This window comes from Danio rerio, chromosome 18 (assembly GCF_049306965.1).
Source record: "Danio rerio strain Tuebingen ecotype United States chromosome 18, GRCz12tu, whole genome shotgun sequence".
Lineage (NCBI taxonomy): Eukaryota > Metazoa > Chordata > Actinopteri > Cypriniformes > Danionidae > Danio > Danio rerio.
The window spans coordinates 20,273,588-20,290,000 of NC_133193.1; the positions used below are offsets into that span (position 1 = coordinate 20,273,588).

At 37.0% G+C, this 16,413-nt stretch overlaps 1 protein-coding gene across 2 annotated transcripts in view; it reads left to right on the top strand.

The window, feature by feature from the left end:
• arih1 (ariadne ubiquitin-conjugating enzyme E2 binding protein homolog 1 (Drosophila)) overlaps positions 1 to 14,448 on the top strand; it is a 22,746-nt gene extending 8,298 nt beyond the window's left edge. Inside the window, 9 exon segments of one of the 2 annotated variants that reach the window (NM_199758.1) lie at positions 897 to 963; positions 1,480 to 1,586; positions 1,891 to 1,933; positions 2,692 to 2,763; positions 2,849 to 2,979; positions 8,640 to 8,697; positions 8,777 to 9,037; positions 9,124 to 9,236; positions 12,116 to 12,892. In NM_199758.1, the coding sequence (NP_956052.1) occupies positions 897 to 963; positions 1,480 to 1,586; positions 1,891 to 1,933; positions 2,692 to 2,763; positions 2,849 to 2,979; positions 8,640 to 8,697; positions 8,777 to 9,037; positions 9,124 to 9,236; positions 12,116 to 12,200 (937 nt within the window). In that variant the 3' untranslated portion in view covers positions 12,201 to 12,892. 2 annotated transcript variants of the gene reach the window in all.
• Positions 14,449 to 16,413: the final 1,965 nt, after the last annotated feature.

The window sequence follows — 16,413 nt, forward strand, 5'->3', positions numbered from 1 at the left end:
TTAAGTTTGCATGTGTTTGTTGTCTTATTACAATCACATGCAGAAAATATCCCAATATAGACGTTAAACTAACCAAAAGATACTTTTTAAACTGAACAGAACTACTTACTCTTCCTTAAAGCTGGTCCCATTTTCAAAATAAGAGTCCCGTATACATAGAAATTATAAAACAAGCTTAGATATACTTTAAAATGGGGAAAAAAACTATTATTGTTTTAATCTCACTAGAAAACACTACAGCCAGTGGAACTATGCCTAGGTATATTCCGATTTTTATACTATGGATCCTTTAAGTAAAAGGAATTCCACTCTCTTTCTGCGACCATTTTGATAACATTATATATAACACTAATTTTCTGTATGCAACTTGGTTATCCAAGCAATCTTTACATTCAAATGGAGTTTTTTTCAAGAATCACATCAAAAGTCATGTTATTGCAATTACTTTATGTAGTATTCTTCTAAGAATAGTCTGTCTCATTCTCACATTACCATTGTTATATGAAAGCCTAATTTAATTCATTCTTAGCTCCGCTATACAATTGTATGTGATGAGGTATATTATGATTATCCTCGATGAGTTGTAGTTTATTCCTAGTCAGACTCAGAAGTAGGACACTTTTACTGTCTTGCTGGAGGTGTGAGTCACAAAACGGCACCTCCTGTTGATTCACTTCGATTATTTTGGATTCGCACAGCTGTCTTAACCTACATTTGATCTCCCTGCTGCTTTTGTGATGCAGGTACAGGGTTTGATCCTTTTTATGCACTCGTAGCTTATAATGAATAAATATTGTATTTAGAAACATATGTGGTTGTATTTGGGTGATTATTAAATCCTAATCTTTTATAAGTTTATTAAATCCTATTTTTTAAACTCTCCGTTCTTTTCACAGGAGACTGATTACAGATTCAAAAGTGAAGTTGAAGTACCAGCATTTAATAACCAATAGTTTTGTAGAGGTAATACTTCATTTCATGATATTATTGCATTGTGTACTCTTGTGTTTACTGAAAATGAATACACCCTTTGTTAATAGGCTCATTTAAAAACTGCCGCTTTTATCTTATCTTAGCATAAATCATTGAATCGGATTAGACCATTAGCATCTTGCTCAAAAAAATTCAGTCTTAGTACACAATGGAAATCCAGAAGTATCAAGCTTTAAGTAGAAAAATGGTCCAAACTTTTTGAGCGAAATGCTCACTGTCTAATCCAATTCAGTGATTTATGCTAAGCTAAATGTGCTCCTGCCAGAAATCAGCTGAAAGGACTAAGTAAAATGGTAAAATTCTGTTAAACTTTAGGGGACTTGTAAAATGAGTCTATTTCTAAAAAAGTGGATTGTTTTTTGTTTAAGATTTTTTAATTGATAGTCTCCTTGTTTTTAATTACTCAAGACATTTATTAAATAACGTTCTATGACACAAATCTTCAGATATGAAAGCTGAAATGAAATCTGATCTGTTCTTCTGCAGTGTAACCGACTGTTAAAATGGTGTCCTGCGCCCGACTGTCATCATGTTGTCAAAGTACAGTACCCAGATGCCAAACCTGTAAGATGCAAGTGTGGACGACAGTTTTGGTAAGACACTGAACCGCTAATGAGATCAGATGCTTCTGACCTCAGATCAGGTTTAGGGCTTCCACCAGCTCAGGGAAGGCCTGATCCACCCAGTAACACAAGAACTCATGAGACACATTCCCTTAACGCCACCGGTAATCTGATCCAGACATTACAGCTACCTGTTCATTTGGGAAGCAAAGAATCATTAGCATCAGAGTCACTAGTCCTTGTGCATGTTTTCTTTCCATGTAATTTTACATATTTAGAATGACAAAACAAATATAATGTTTATACAGCTGATAGGCTTTTAATTATTTTGCAGCTTCAACTGTGGGGAGAATTGGCATGATCCAGTGAAGTGTAAGGTATGTTAAGGCCTTGTTGTGGTTAACTTTTGAGCCATTTCCATTAACTGCATTAAGCGGTCACAAAAAATAATGAAAAAGGCAAAAATTTCTGTATGGATGCACAAGGGTTAAAATCTGCATCTACAACTTGAATTGCACAACACTGTGGTTAGTGTTTAAACATAAACATCATTTTTTTGAACATTTTATTGTCAACAGTGCCATGTGTGGTCTTTATTGTTTAGCACTGTTTTGGCCGTTATGTCTGCCACACAAAACTGTATTATACTCTTCCATAAATACTCTTATTTATTTTGAATGCCAAGGCCTAAATGTGCACAACCTAATATTTTTGTATTGTTGTATTAGTAGAAACCCCATTTTAGTGCCATTTAATTGACAGCACTGATGAAAAAAGTTTTTAGCATAGAAATTTTACTATAAAGCATGTTGATTTGAAAACAAGTGTTCTCTGTCTGAACAAAGAAAGCTAGCAGACTGCCACCTCTTCTGCTCTCAGCATTAAGAGGCTCTTCAGAGACTCATCTTGTTATTGTGGGGGTAGTCTTGGCAAAAACAAAGGAAGCTTCAAGTCCCTTATGCTTCTCATATGGGGATTACAATCATCTTCCACTGAGAGAGACCATTTAACCCTTCATAAGCACTGTTGATACTCCGCTTATATCTTGATGTAATATTCTGTGTCATGAATACATCACTTTAGTATCTCAAATTATTGCAGTAAAATTATTTATTCAATTGTTTTTTTTTCTCAGTGGTTAAGAAAATGGATTAAAAAATGTGACGATGACAGTGAGACATCGAACTGGATTGCAGCCAATACAAAGGTTAGTGATTAAGCTCACTTTAATGTGGTGGACACTTCCCTTCATCATTCAATGAAGATTAATGGTCAAAATGTTTGTGTTTCAGGAATGTCCGAAATGCCACGTCACCATAGAGAAAGATGGTGGCTGTAACCATATGGTGTGCCGAAACCAGAACTGCAAAGCAGAGTTTTGCTGGGTCTGTCTGGGCCCCTGGGAGCCACATGGTTCTGCGTGGTAAGTCTGGGTTTTTATTGTTTTGTTGGTTTAATGCTTTTTTCAGCTAGTAGGGCCATCCTCTGTCTGTGTTCTAAACCTTTAACTCATATTTATTTAATATAAGCTCCAAGTGAAGCAATGCCAGATGTTACAGAAAGCTACTTAAATCAAGCTACAGGTGTGATTACTTACAAGTGTCACAAATTCAGTGTATTGGTTTGATTTTTAAAATTATGCATCAATTCATTTATTAAAAATTGCTATGTTAATAACCACAATTTAGTTATTTTTTATGTTTCTGACAAGTAAATATGATTACAAATAGCAAATAACAAATGGTTGAACCAGTGCAAAAAAATAATGCAAATCAAATAAGCGTGTTTTCTTTTTTGGTTTATTAACATTAATGATTCTCAGGTTTATTTCAAGACCTGATGCACAGATCTACCATATTGCTATACATCAGATTTTTATTAGCTGAATATGTTTAGATATGTGATGTTGTTTTTTAAATATAGATAGTATAATATAATTCTGTGCATCTAACTATTCAAGCTAAAGAATGCTCCACTAAAGAGATCTTGTTGTGACAGAGAGATAGGTGACTTGCTTTTCATGCACAGATATTTTTAATTGCATATTGATCATTTATTTAATATAAAGCGCATATTGATTTGTTTTGCCATATTTTTACCTGTGCTTTTTTTTCTCTGAAAGGACATACTCAAAAAAACTAAACAAAAAAAAAGGTCCTAAGAAAGAAAAGAACTAATGTATAGATTATAATATGACAGATTAATGAAAAAGGCACGAAAAGTTTATTTATGGCATATTTCATACACGATGGTAAATCAAAGTGCTTTTACATAAACAAGACTAACAGAAACAAGAAAATAAAAATCATTCAAAAAATTTAATTCGATTAAAAACAGATTAAAATATGTTATAAATGAGTAATGTATAATAATGGTACACCATTTATTTACCATCAAATAATTTATTTTATATATAATTTAATATGTATGATAGACCTTTTTTTGTTCAAGTTTTTTTATACATTGATCAGAATTATGATGCATTTAAAAAAACAGTAATAAAAAATAAATAAGATTGTTTGTCACAGCTTTGAATATAACTATTCAACTATTTATCATTTATCAACTTTAAATAGAACTATTGTTTAAAACAAGCCCTCCATAAGAAGCAGTCTTAGCTTATTAAAGAACTGTACCTATAAAACAAATAAAAGACAGCTGGTGATGCTGGTAACCTACAAAAGCAAAAGGTGGAATTCTTAAGGCAGAAAAATATTCAATATTAAGTTTTTAAATGTTTGTTCTCTCTTGTAATATTATTAATTCCCACTAGCAGGAGTGTTGTTGATCATCTGGCAGTGTTTTTTAATTTTTTTATTTTTGAATTAGATACACCTTAAACGATCAAGAAAGCAGGCAAATGTGACTGAATTCCCCAAACTATCTCTCAGATGAACTAGTATGCTCCTCTACTACCTTCTCCCAAGGCAGCGTATACATATGATCAACAGGCTGCACTTAAACCCGAGAGCTCAAAGGCTAGCTTTCTCCTCCTCTTCGTTCCATGCAGTCATATGTTTACAGATCCCTTACAAACATCACTTATAAAAATCAAGAATGACTCATTCGATTAGGGACCTCTGAAAATCAGCCAGTATAAAGTTCTGTGATATGTTTGTAAACCGTTTTTGTTGAAATTTTACATTTGTGCACTGACGTCTGAAACATTATTAGCTAATATAAATAATGGCCAAGGTATTCTTTTTTTTTTGTTTCATGCATAAGCTTTGTGTTTTCAAAGCTTTCAAAGTAAACTCAAACATACACATGCACAGCACCATCTAGTGGATTTGCTCTGTTCTTAATCTGAGAGATGGGTGAGATGGGCAAAAAAAATCCTTTTGGTCGATGTAGAGAATTATCAGAACAAATGTTGTACCTCCATATCTTTTGAAAGTTTAAAGCAAATTTTTACTCCTGTGTGGAAGTTGTAAAAAATCAAATGGTAAATGGATCAAATTTACTACACTTTTGTTATGTTCGTGGCTGTTTTTGCCACATTGACTTTCATTATAATGATCCTTTTTATGACAGCATATAATAATGCATTCCTGTTGGGAAAAGACCAAATATATTTATATATTTTTAGCGTTGAACATCAGTTGCCAGCAAAAACCCCTTACTTAGACTTATGCAAAAAAGTTTCTGTCTTTTATATAGCTTTCTATTGAGTAAAACAGCAAATTATTGTGTGTGTGTGTGTGTGTGTGTGTGTGTGTGTGTGTGTGTGTGTGTGTGTGTGTGTGTGTGTGTGTGTGTGTGTGTGTGTGTGTGTGTGTGCGCGCGCGCGTGCGTGCGTGCGTGCGTGCGTGCGTGCATAAGTAGAATACACTTACTATGTTTATCATGTTCTGACAGCTGAGGTGCTTTTTTTATTTATTTTTTTCTCAGACACATTAATATAAGTGCATAAAGGTCTCTCTCACACACATATTCACACTCACACTATACTCCATATAAAAGGCAGAAACTAGCTTTTTTTGCATTGCAACTTACCTTTACCCAACAGGGAAAATCAGCAACAATAAAACTGCATGATTATATGGTGTCATAGTTTTGCAATCAAATATTTTTGACAAACTATAAAGCATTTTCCCAAAATATGTGTAAAAATAGGATTTTTCACGAAAAATCATTCAATTTACTGAAACACAAAGAAAGCTTTGGCCAAATTAAGACTCAAAATCACCCCAGAGTATATGAAAACATCCCCAACAACACACAAGGGTTAAGTAATTATTTACTATCACAACAAACATTTTTTGAACAAATGAGCATTTCAAAGATCTGATGTTCAGTAGTTATTTAAACATTTGTTGAGTAAACTTTAATCTTTTGGTAGTATATATCTTAACAGAGAAAGAGGTTAATATAATTATAATTCATGGTATCAATATTCAGTAACAACATCTCTGATGATTGTTTAAATGTTTAGCTGAATCACAGACTAATTGTGTGGTTTCATATGATAATGGTATGAAAAATACTATCCTAAATAGCTGGCATTAAAAACTGGAGTAAATACAAATCAACTATGGCAAAAGCTTAATAATAAGAATTACTGTCATTATATTTCTTTACAACTTTAACACATTTAATACGCCTTGACATAATAATACATCTCATGTGTATATCTCCCTATCCTGCTGCAATAGAATGATGCAGTTACTGTTACTACAATAAATCCATCCATCTAACAGGATCATTCACGGTAGTGTTTCTCCTGTCTTTCAGCATTGTTTCACGCGGCTTTAAATCACAGAGACATTTGTGTTCTTCACCAAATTCAATCGCTTCTCTTCAGAGCTGCTCCAGTGATCAATTTTACAGCTATCCACTCGTAAATAAACTTAAACTAGCTTTGTGCTGCTGTTGGATGCCATTCAATTTAAAAGATGCACATTTTGTGTCAAAAAGTGTTTGGTTTCGCTATGAAGTATACACATTATATTGAACATTTATCAAGCAGGTGTTCTTGTCTAATCGAGGAAAAGCTATATTATTGTTAGCACTTTATCTCCTAGCCCAACTCGCACCTGTTGTAGATACACCACAGCCGTGTTTCCACTATCGCGCCTAAAGCGAGCGAGCCAAGGCCAGTGGCGTTTCCACTGTCACTTCCGGGGCCTAATCAGGCCAAAGCGGGGCTTTCTTGGGGCCAGCAGCCGGCCTTTTTCGGCCCGCCGAATACCTTGGGCCAAAGAGGGCCAGCCGGGGCTTCGGGGCGGAGTGAAAGGAGAGGCGGGCACAGTTTTCCGATCGCACACGAGTACATGCGCCAAACACATAAACAAATAAATGAATAAATAAATAAGGGAAAGAAAACATTTGGAACAAATTATAGGCTGGGGTCTTTTTTGCATATGATCGCCCTTATGTTTCTCTTTTAAATGCAAGGCTGTTGCATAAAATGATAGTTTTTATAAGTGACTTTTCTTTGCTGCATCTCTTTGATGTTTCAATAACGCATAATAATCTTTACACCATATTAAAGACACAGCAGACAGAAAAGGTTTTCAAGAGGTTTTGTCAAGTTTAATAAGTGTGTTTTTGCGCGTTTAGATGCCTGTGTATATGTGTGAGACAGAGGAAAGAGCGCTCCATTCATAGCTCTGTTGATGCCGCGCGGCTTTTTTCTTTGATTTTTATTGTTTTAATTTATTTCGGAGGTAATACACTATATGAATACAACAGAAAGACATTAAACTTTACAAATTTCATGTCCACTTTTGTAGGCTCAAAACAATATTGTCATGTCTAGATAAAATAGCCCTATATTGAAATAATTTAAAGAATTACAAATATCAGATACAATAAAATCACATTAAATAAATAAACCAATATAAAACTAACAAAAGCTATATAGCTATAACAATTAGGTACTATATCAAACTGTTTCAAATTTATATTAAACTTTCATTTTTCAAAAGCCTCTTTGAAAATTTTTTTTTAGATATTTTCTAAAATAAATAAATAAATAAACACCAGAAAATGTTTTAAATATTATTTATAAAGTATTTTGATGCGATGAAATTAATCAAATTATGCAAACAGAGCATTTTCGGGGTGAGTGAAAGCAGAAATAGGCGACCTTTTTTCTGTCTGCAGACGCGCAGCACTTTTTAGACGGGGAATACTGCAAATTCAAAATGTGTTCTGTGTCCTCAAACAAGTGTGTGTGTTTTTATATAACGTGGTAAAAATAAAAAAGGACATTTTAAATACATAAAGAGCTTTATTAGTGCATAGCTGCTGAGCGCAACGAAATATAGGCCTAGGCTAAATTTATTACGTGCTGCTCTTATGTGCTGAAACACTGAACACTTTCCTTTACTTTAGATATAATAAGCAACATCTTTAAATAAAGGGAATCACCTATTAAGTGTCATAAAGCCTATAGGGACAAAAATCCTGTTTCAGTTCTCTCCGAGCATTTGGGATGAATGTTGGACAGATTCTGTCTAGAGGATGTTATAAAATACATTTTATATCGAGTTATTAACAGAGAATTTTATATATATGGTGTTATATTATGGATGTGTGCGCTCCCTGCGCTGGGTCCCTCCGTTGGTGGCAAGACCACTGGATTTCGATGCCAGTCGGTCGGCGAGTAAATGAATATGATGAATGAAAACACACAGGCATGTGCGTATAGACATGCGTTGTACTGCTGTACAGTAACGTGTCATTTGTTTGTTTTGGTTGTCCTAATTTTAATAGTTTCGTGATGATGTGATGATGTGCTTTATCTGCATGATTCTCGCTGAAGTGTGCGGTTTGAGTGACGTTTGATTCGAGGGATGTTCTGGGGGCGGGGTTTGCGTGACGCGCTGCGAGCTACTAGCCCCACAGTGGAAACGCGACATGATTTCCGCCTCACTGCTCAACCTCCCGGGCGATTGGCCCGGCCTGGCCCGATATAAGCCCTGGCTCGCACTGGCCTGATAGTGGAAATGCGGCTCATGTGTGGGGGCCTGTAGAAAAATAAATATTCACAAACACTTCTGATGATAAAATTTACATCAAGAAGCACAGATGGCTAAATTACACTTTTAAGGGCTATTCTTGTGTTTTGACCCACAGGTACAACTGTAATCGCTATAATGAGGATGATGCCAAGGCAGCACGGGATGCGCAGGAGGTAAATAATGTCAGTCCATTCATATTGGTGTTTGGACATACGATATGGAGATTTGTTATTGATTGTTTGTGATGTTTAGCGTTCCAGAGCAGCCCTGCAGAGGTACCTGTTCTACTGCAACCGCTACATGAACCACATGCAGAGCCTGCGCTTCGAGCACAAGCTGTACGCTCAGGTCAAGCAGAAGATGGAGGAGATGCAGCAGCACAACATGTCGTGGATTGAGGTGCAGTTCCTGAAGAAGGCCGTGGATGTGTTGTGCCAGTGCCGCTCCACGCTCATGTTCACCTACGTTTTTGCATTCTACCTCAAGAAGAACAACCAGTCTATCATTTTCGAGGTAAACCAACCACTGTCTTTTGTTTTGTTGTTGAATCTTTAAAAAATGTGAGATGTTTGATTGTTTTTTTTTGTGTCTGCATACAGAATAACCAGGCAGATCTGGAAAATGCCACAGAGGTTCTATCTGGATACCTGGAGCGAGACATTTCCCAAGATTCCCTGCAGGACATCAAGCAGAAAGTACAAGATAAATACAGGCAAGTGTACAACTGGAGCCAAACTAGCATTTGTCTGCATTTGAAGAACTGAGGTTTAAGATCCACTCCTAACAAAATGCATAGGAACATACACAGAGATATTCTTTATTTATCTCATAATTTTGCCTTTTTCCTGATTTATTTGTTTATAACTCGTAATTACGAGTTATTATCTGAGAATTGATTTATTTATTTTTTATCTCTAATAAATGTTAGAATACAAAAAGTTATGATGTGTAATGAATAGGGATGTAACGGTATTGTAAATACCGTCATACCGCAATATTAATTTTTTTCGATATTACCGAAGTCGCATGACTCGGTAAAACTATAGGTCTTCTGAGAAAATTTGCTCAGGCGAATGAAGCGAACGGGAGGTAACGAAAACTACAATTGCCATCAGCCCATGCTTGACCATCATCCCTTGCGGTCTGTTGTTGCTACAGATCCAGTAATGCGGAAATGGAGTGTGCTGCTAGAAGCGGGGATGAAAAGAGCTGGAAAACTCTAAAGCAGGTCGCACACCAGAAGCGCCGCTCGGCGCCGCGACACGGCGCGTACATGACAGATTAAAGTATCGCACACCAGACGCGCACATTCGAATGATATTTAACATGAAACTAATCAGATGGCGCTCTGTGGCGCGGCTGAAAAATGAACTGCGTCCTGAGCCGTCGCCGGGCGCCGCCGACAGCCGCCGACTTGCGGCGCCGGTGTGTGTATCCTGATAGAAACCTATGATTAGAATTCTAAAATACGTGGCGCTGCGCGGCGCGCCGCCGAGCGTCGCTTCTGGTGTGCGACCTGCTTTACACACACAGTTCAGTCCTGCATTATCGCCGTGTAAGTTCAGACTTCGCAAGTTTGATCAAGGCTGCAGTCTCTTCTTCTCAGTTTGATATGGAAAAGCAGATTATACCGAGGACACGGGTAAATCTTCAAAGGGAACAGTGTACTTTATAACTTCGTTCACATCACCCTGGTTTCGTTGTTTCACTTTCTCAACAATAAAATGTAAACATGATTTAAGGAACTGCCTATTTTCATTTTAATATTAGCAACTTAACAGACAGCAGAAATGTTGAGGCGCCGTGCTGCATATATGAGCGTCATCTTCACTGTGTGCATATTTATAACAAAACGGAGCCGATAACAACTGCCTCCTTTCAATTTCAGTGAAAATACGAAACACAGCCTCTCTTTTGCTGAGTATCAGTTTTAAGAATCGATAATGGCCATTTTAAAAGTATAACATACAATAAGTTTTTACATTATAGGAAATAAAGGCGATCAGTCAATATACAGAATGTACGTGCTTACATTAATCATTAACTTATCTTTGCGCTCAGCCAAAACACGTTACCTGAGAACAAGTAATAGATTCCAATGACCAAAGTCAGGGAATATGTCGTTAGATAAAGACAACAAGATAAATGAAATATCACGTTTAATAAATATAGTGAGATTAGATCCAGCGGGAGATGCTTGATGAGAAGTCCGACTAGCAGAGCTCTCATCTGGGTAGATGGGCTGAGTGTGAATAAATGTTGAATGTGATGAGTTTTCAACAATACTAAATTGAAACTTAATTTTTTTACATGGTTTAATAATTTTTTGTTATTAAAATTGAAGTTCCTGTTTCAAAGCTTACAGATAGATGGCTAATTTGTATGTCATTGACACTTTTGGCACTTTTTTGGAGTATTTTCATAAGTTTTGTTTTTTCCTGTAAATGATTCAATAAATACCGTACCGTGACATTCATACCGAGGTATTACCGTACCGTGAAATTCTGATACCGTTACATCCCTAGTAATGAACATGCAATTTTGGTTTTAAATCTCATAGTTCTGGTAAGATTAATTGTGATTAATCACATCCTAAATAAAACACAGCTAAACATAGCTAAACACAGTAAATGCACACATATTATGTAAATACAAACATTTGGATGTCAAACAATTAAACTTTAGAAATTATTTTAAGAAAAGAATGAGAATATGAGATCTGAGAAATAAATTCAGAATTGTTAGAAATAATTAATAATAAAATATTAATAATAGTTCAAATCTTCGTCTTCAGTTTCGGGCTCTGGCCTGTTTTGCACTCACACTATAAGCATACCGCGCCAAAGCCCAAGTGAACCGCGCTCTAGCACACCTCTTCTAACCGGGCCAGGGCTGGCCAAGTGAACCGTGCCTGAGCACAATTAAGAGAACTCACACTTCTCAAATGATCCGGGAAACGGGCTTGGGCACGGTTCAGATAGCATCGTGTGAGTACGCCCATAATGACCCCAAGGGTCGCAATTCAATGGGAAAAAATTAGCATGTTGTTGTTTTTTAATGTAAACTATTAACTACTGTTTTTATCTTCTGTAGGTTATGGATAAAATATGGTAATTCTAATAGTTCAATCAAATGAATTAGATTTTAGGAACTCACCAAGCAATTACCCCATTATCCTGCGACCTTCACTTTGGCAACCACTGTGCAAGAGCAAGTGCAAGATGCTGACAGTTAATGAGCCTTTGTTTTTCCGCTATATCTGTTATTGGCTTCCAAATATGAGAAAACTATTATTGTAATACAACTGATAAGTCTCTATATAAGTGCATGCTTGATTATGTCCTTAATGTTTTAATTTCCAACCTCTTTTTTTTTTTTACACATTTTTTTCCGTTACTTACACAAAAACTGCATTCTTGACTCCATTAGAGTCCCTAGACCCCATTTTGAAAACCCAACTATCATTTTATTAAAGGTGATGCAGAAATGACTTTTCTTGTTTTGCCAATGTGTACCACACACACTACAGAAACATTATCAATTTATTTCTTTGTTTCTAACAATCCAACACCATGCCGCTCCTGTGTTCAGATACTGTGAGAGCAGACGGAGAGTCCTGCTGCAGCATGTACACGAAGGCTATGACAAAGACCTGTGGGAGTACATCGAGGATTGAGATTGATCTCCGCACCACAGACTCTCGGAGAGAAGCTCCAGCCACTAGAGCACTGATGCAATGACCAGAGCAGCCCTGACCAGCTGCCTCCTGCCTGGCCAAGCCGCCCTGCGTTGCATCACTTCCCCAGAACAGCAGAAATTATATTTAAATTAGAATATTACAGAATAAAATATTACATGCTCAACAGTATTGTCAGCAGCGCAAGACTGAGAAATCCAACAAAAAGGCAAAAATCTCTTCCTTTTGCTTGCATCGTAAGATCTTCCCCCTCCTCGGAAACAAATGTTTTCCTCCTCCTCAGTTACGTTTGTGGACGTGTTCTGTTTGAATTTATTTTAAATACACTATTTTTTTTTTGGTTTGTTTTGTGTGCGCGCGCGTGTGTGTGTGTGTGGAAAATGGACTTTGGTTTTTTTTCTCAAAAATGGCTTTAATAATTTTGACCATGTCTGGCAAGCTCTGTGTTGTTTGGGTTGCTGAATGTTGATTGGTTGATTGTTAAGAAGGCTTCTTTTTGGCTTCGTGAAGAAAAAAAAAGAAAACACCAAAAAAAAAAAAGACGACAAAATCGGTATTTTTCAATTTGTAAATAATGCATATGCATGGAAGTTTAAAGAGTAAGAGTGGCATGTGTTTGCATCATTTTTAAAAGATATTTATCTTTACAAATATAAAAAAACTGTATATTTGCTGTGTAGATTGAGTGTCTTTCCCTATCTTGGTTCGAGGTTTGGACTTGACGTTAAAAAGGGGGGAGTCTTTGTTTCTCCCTTTATTCTGCCAAATCGAGCAGATCATGCCAAGGTGGCGCTTTTCTGCCTACTAGAAGTCTTGTGGAAGCTTCTGGCTTTACAATTAGAGGAAAATAGGGGATTGTATGGTGTTCGCTGCTTTTTCCAAGAGTTAATACTTTGAAAACAGAACAGTGGTTTGCTGTTATCTCCCTTCTCCTTCTTAATAGACTTAGTATCGTAATATGATTTTAAGAGTTATATGAATAATTTCTGAGAGCCAAACTGAGTGACATTCACTCACATAACCTTTTATATTTTTGCTTTTGTCTCTCTGAAGTTCATTCTTCGCTCCCGACTCGAAAATCTCTCTGTCCGCCCAACATGCACATAGATGAAATTGTACCATCGAGCTGCTTTTCTTGACATCTGTTGTCTAGCGTTCTGACTGAGCCATTGACAGACAGGGTTATTAGGCGTTTTCCACACGATCGATTTGTTGTTTTTTTGCACATGGCAGAACTAATAGTAGGAAGGCACTGTTATCTCCGTTTATTTTGTGTAAAATAATCCCACGTTTGCACCCGGGATGCTTTCCAAAGGGCCGTTGGAGTCATGATTTAGTTTGCAGGGAATATGTGATGTAACCTTCGTACTGTGATGTTGCATTTGTGTACACTTTGTTCATGGAAAAAAATGTACAAATTGTATGTGGCCGTCATTGAAGCACTGAAACCGTCTGTTCAAGTGGGATTCTGGGATAGACACAGGTGGGACGGTGTCATTGCAGAGCAAGTTGGCATATTTAGACAACACCAAAGTGTCAAGTAATTTTACTTTGTTTTTATTTTCACCCGCCCTCTCTCTTTCTGCTGAGGTGTGACTCATCAATTGGTTTCCATTTATCCGTTTTTGCTTTTCTTTCTACATTTTGAATGATAAATGCCCTAAAAAGCATTCTTAAATCAAAATAATAGCATTTTCTTCTGTTAGCCTATTAGTCTTTTTGTTTCGTGTGTGCTGGGAATGATTGCAATTAGTTTTTATCCAAGTGCTGAGATGGTCTTCCAGGTATAAACGTACATAATTCGACTATTAAACGAGAGGCAGATATTTCATGAAAGCATAATAAATATGAGAAGCTTGACTATTTATTTTGTAGCTCTCTGTGGATTCCATTAAAATGGGGCGAACAGTGTGGTCTGCAAAAACATGGGTCTGCTATGCTTGTGTGTGTATGTGTGTGTGTCCACTTTTTGCCGGTTTGCTTCTCAGCTCCTTCTATTTGATCATGTCCATCCAAATTTAACATTCACGGTAACAAAAAGCAGCTACTCTCATTTTGTTGAGACATCCAAAAACTTTTAATACTTTTCTACATGTATCCTTTCTTTACGCGATTAAATTTTCTTTTTTGATTTCTTATATACATAGTGTACAAATGTGTAAGAAATTAGTTGTTCGTTTTGAAGAAAACAGATATTAAAGTGCAAAATGTTGCAAACATTGCTTTAGTTCTGAGTGCATTTGTCTTTATTTCTGGTCTGTTGGGTTAGTCTGGGGTTTTTAAAGGGATAGTTCACCCAAAAAGGAACATTCTGTCATTATTTACTCCCCCACCTTCACTTGTCAAACCTTTTTGAAGAAAGCTGAAAGCCGGTACACATATTGACTTCCTTTATGTTTTTCTGACTATGGAGGTTACCAGCCGTCTTCAAAATGTCTTCTTTTTTGTGTTCAGCAGAAAAAGAAACTCCTTAAAGTTTACAATAACTTGAGGGTAAGTAAATGGTGAATAAGTTTAGAGTTTGGGGTGAATCCCTTTAATAGCTTGGATTGTTTGTCAGTAATAAGATAAATATTTTTGGATTCATATCATTAAATTAAATGGGATGTTATCCAGTGAATAATGTATAGGCCTAGTCCATAAAACTCATTGATTCCCGCCTTTTCTGAATGTATGGCAAAACATATATGGCAATAATCTGGCCCATATCTGTTCAGCCATGCCATACCTCAGCCACATGTGCCAGCTATCACCCAGATTTGGCCCAAATGTTCTTGCTATCTGGGAGACATTTGAGAGTTGAGACTGGGGGTAGTTGGATTGCAGTGTTCACAAAGTAAAAGCCCACCAGAGGGAGACTAAACTGATTTGAATTGGGTATAGGCTCACAACTGGAACGAGAGGCAGTTTTAACATAAAGTGACACGATATCTGACGTAAAGATGACACTGGCACATGCCACTGTGTGTAGTGACACTTCCGGTGGCACGTCCGGTTTTCCCTGTCATGTGTCACTCGGTAGTGGCATGTGTAGTGACCTGTGTCACTCCGAGTGTCGCGCTGCATTTCACTGCAGTGACATCGACAAGGCGAACGCAACTTTTAACATAATTTATTGCGTCGCAAGTTAGTTTATATGCTGGACTACTCCATGATGTTTTAATTTGTAAGCATTTATTTTACGTATTCGTAGTCATACTTCCGTACGTAATATTTAGTCATTTGACAGTACATGTCAGTCAAATTTATTGTGGCATGCTAATTAAGGGAGGGGTTACACTTATCTGTTGTGCCGTATATTATTGCATCGTGGCGGTTCCTTTGTTGGCTACAATATTCTCTATGTTTGTTAATACATTAATTAATTTATTATTTAACTTATTTAATTTTATTTTAAGGTATTTTAAATAATATCCTTTATAAAAGTTATAATAAAATGCATGTTGTAAATTCATAACATATATGCATGTAAGATAATAGGTTTCATTTGCCTAATCATTTTAAAACATTAACGAAAATACAAACTTATAAAATTAATGTGCTTATAACGTGCATATACTGACACCTACTGGCAAATGTCACAAGATCACTGACATTACTGGCATGTGTCTCTGACATTAGTGACATTTAGGCCTACTGAGTTGGTTTACAAATCCACACAACTGTCTATAAAGTTATCAATCTTGATCATCGCCGCGCCACAAAACTAAACAAATCTCCCATTGGCTAACTTTCATCAGCTTGTCTATTTTGGGAAGTTGTTTTAAAGTTGTTCGTGATGATGATGCTGCGCCGCTCAAGAAGAACCAGAGCTCTCCCTGCTCACCTGAAGGACTTTTTGCTGGAGCGTGTCTCTTCCGCTGAGGAGCCCGCAGCGGCGGCCAGGCCGGACACCAACAGCTACAAGTCGGACACTTCAGTGGAGGAGCGACACCTGAGGAACGCGGCTGTTCTTTCCATCTTCCTTCCCGCAGCCTCAGTCTCCTCAGTGGGTGAGTGTCCGCAAGAGGAGCCTCTCTCCATCCATGGCCGGAGTGTGCAGGACTATCAGCACATCTACCACCGCAGTATGATGGCCTCCACCAAGAAGAAGCGTGGGGGTCGATACACCCCCAGGCAGGGCCCGGGGATAAAGCAGCGGCTGTGGGAGAAGCTGGACAGGCCTGCACTGCTGGAGACCGAGCAGCCTGAT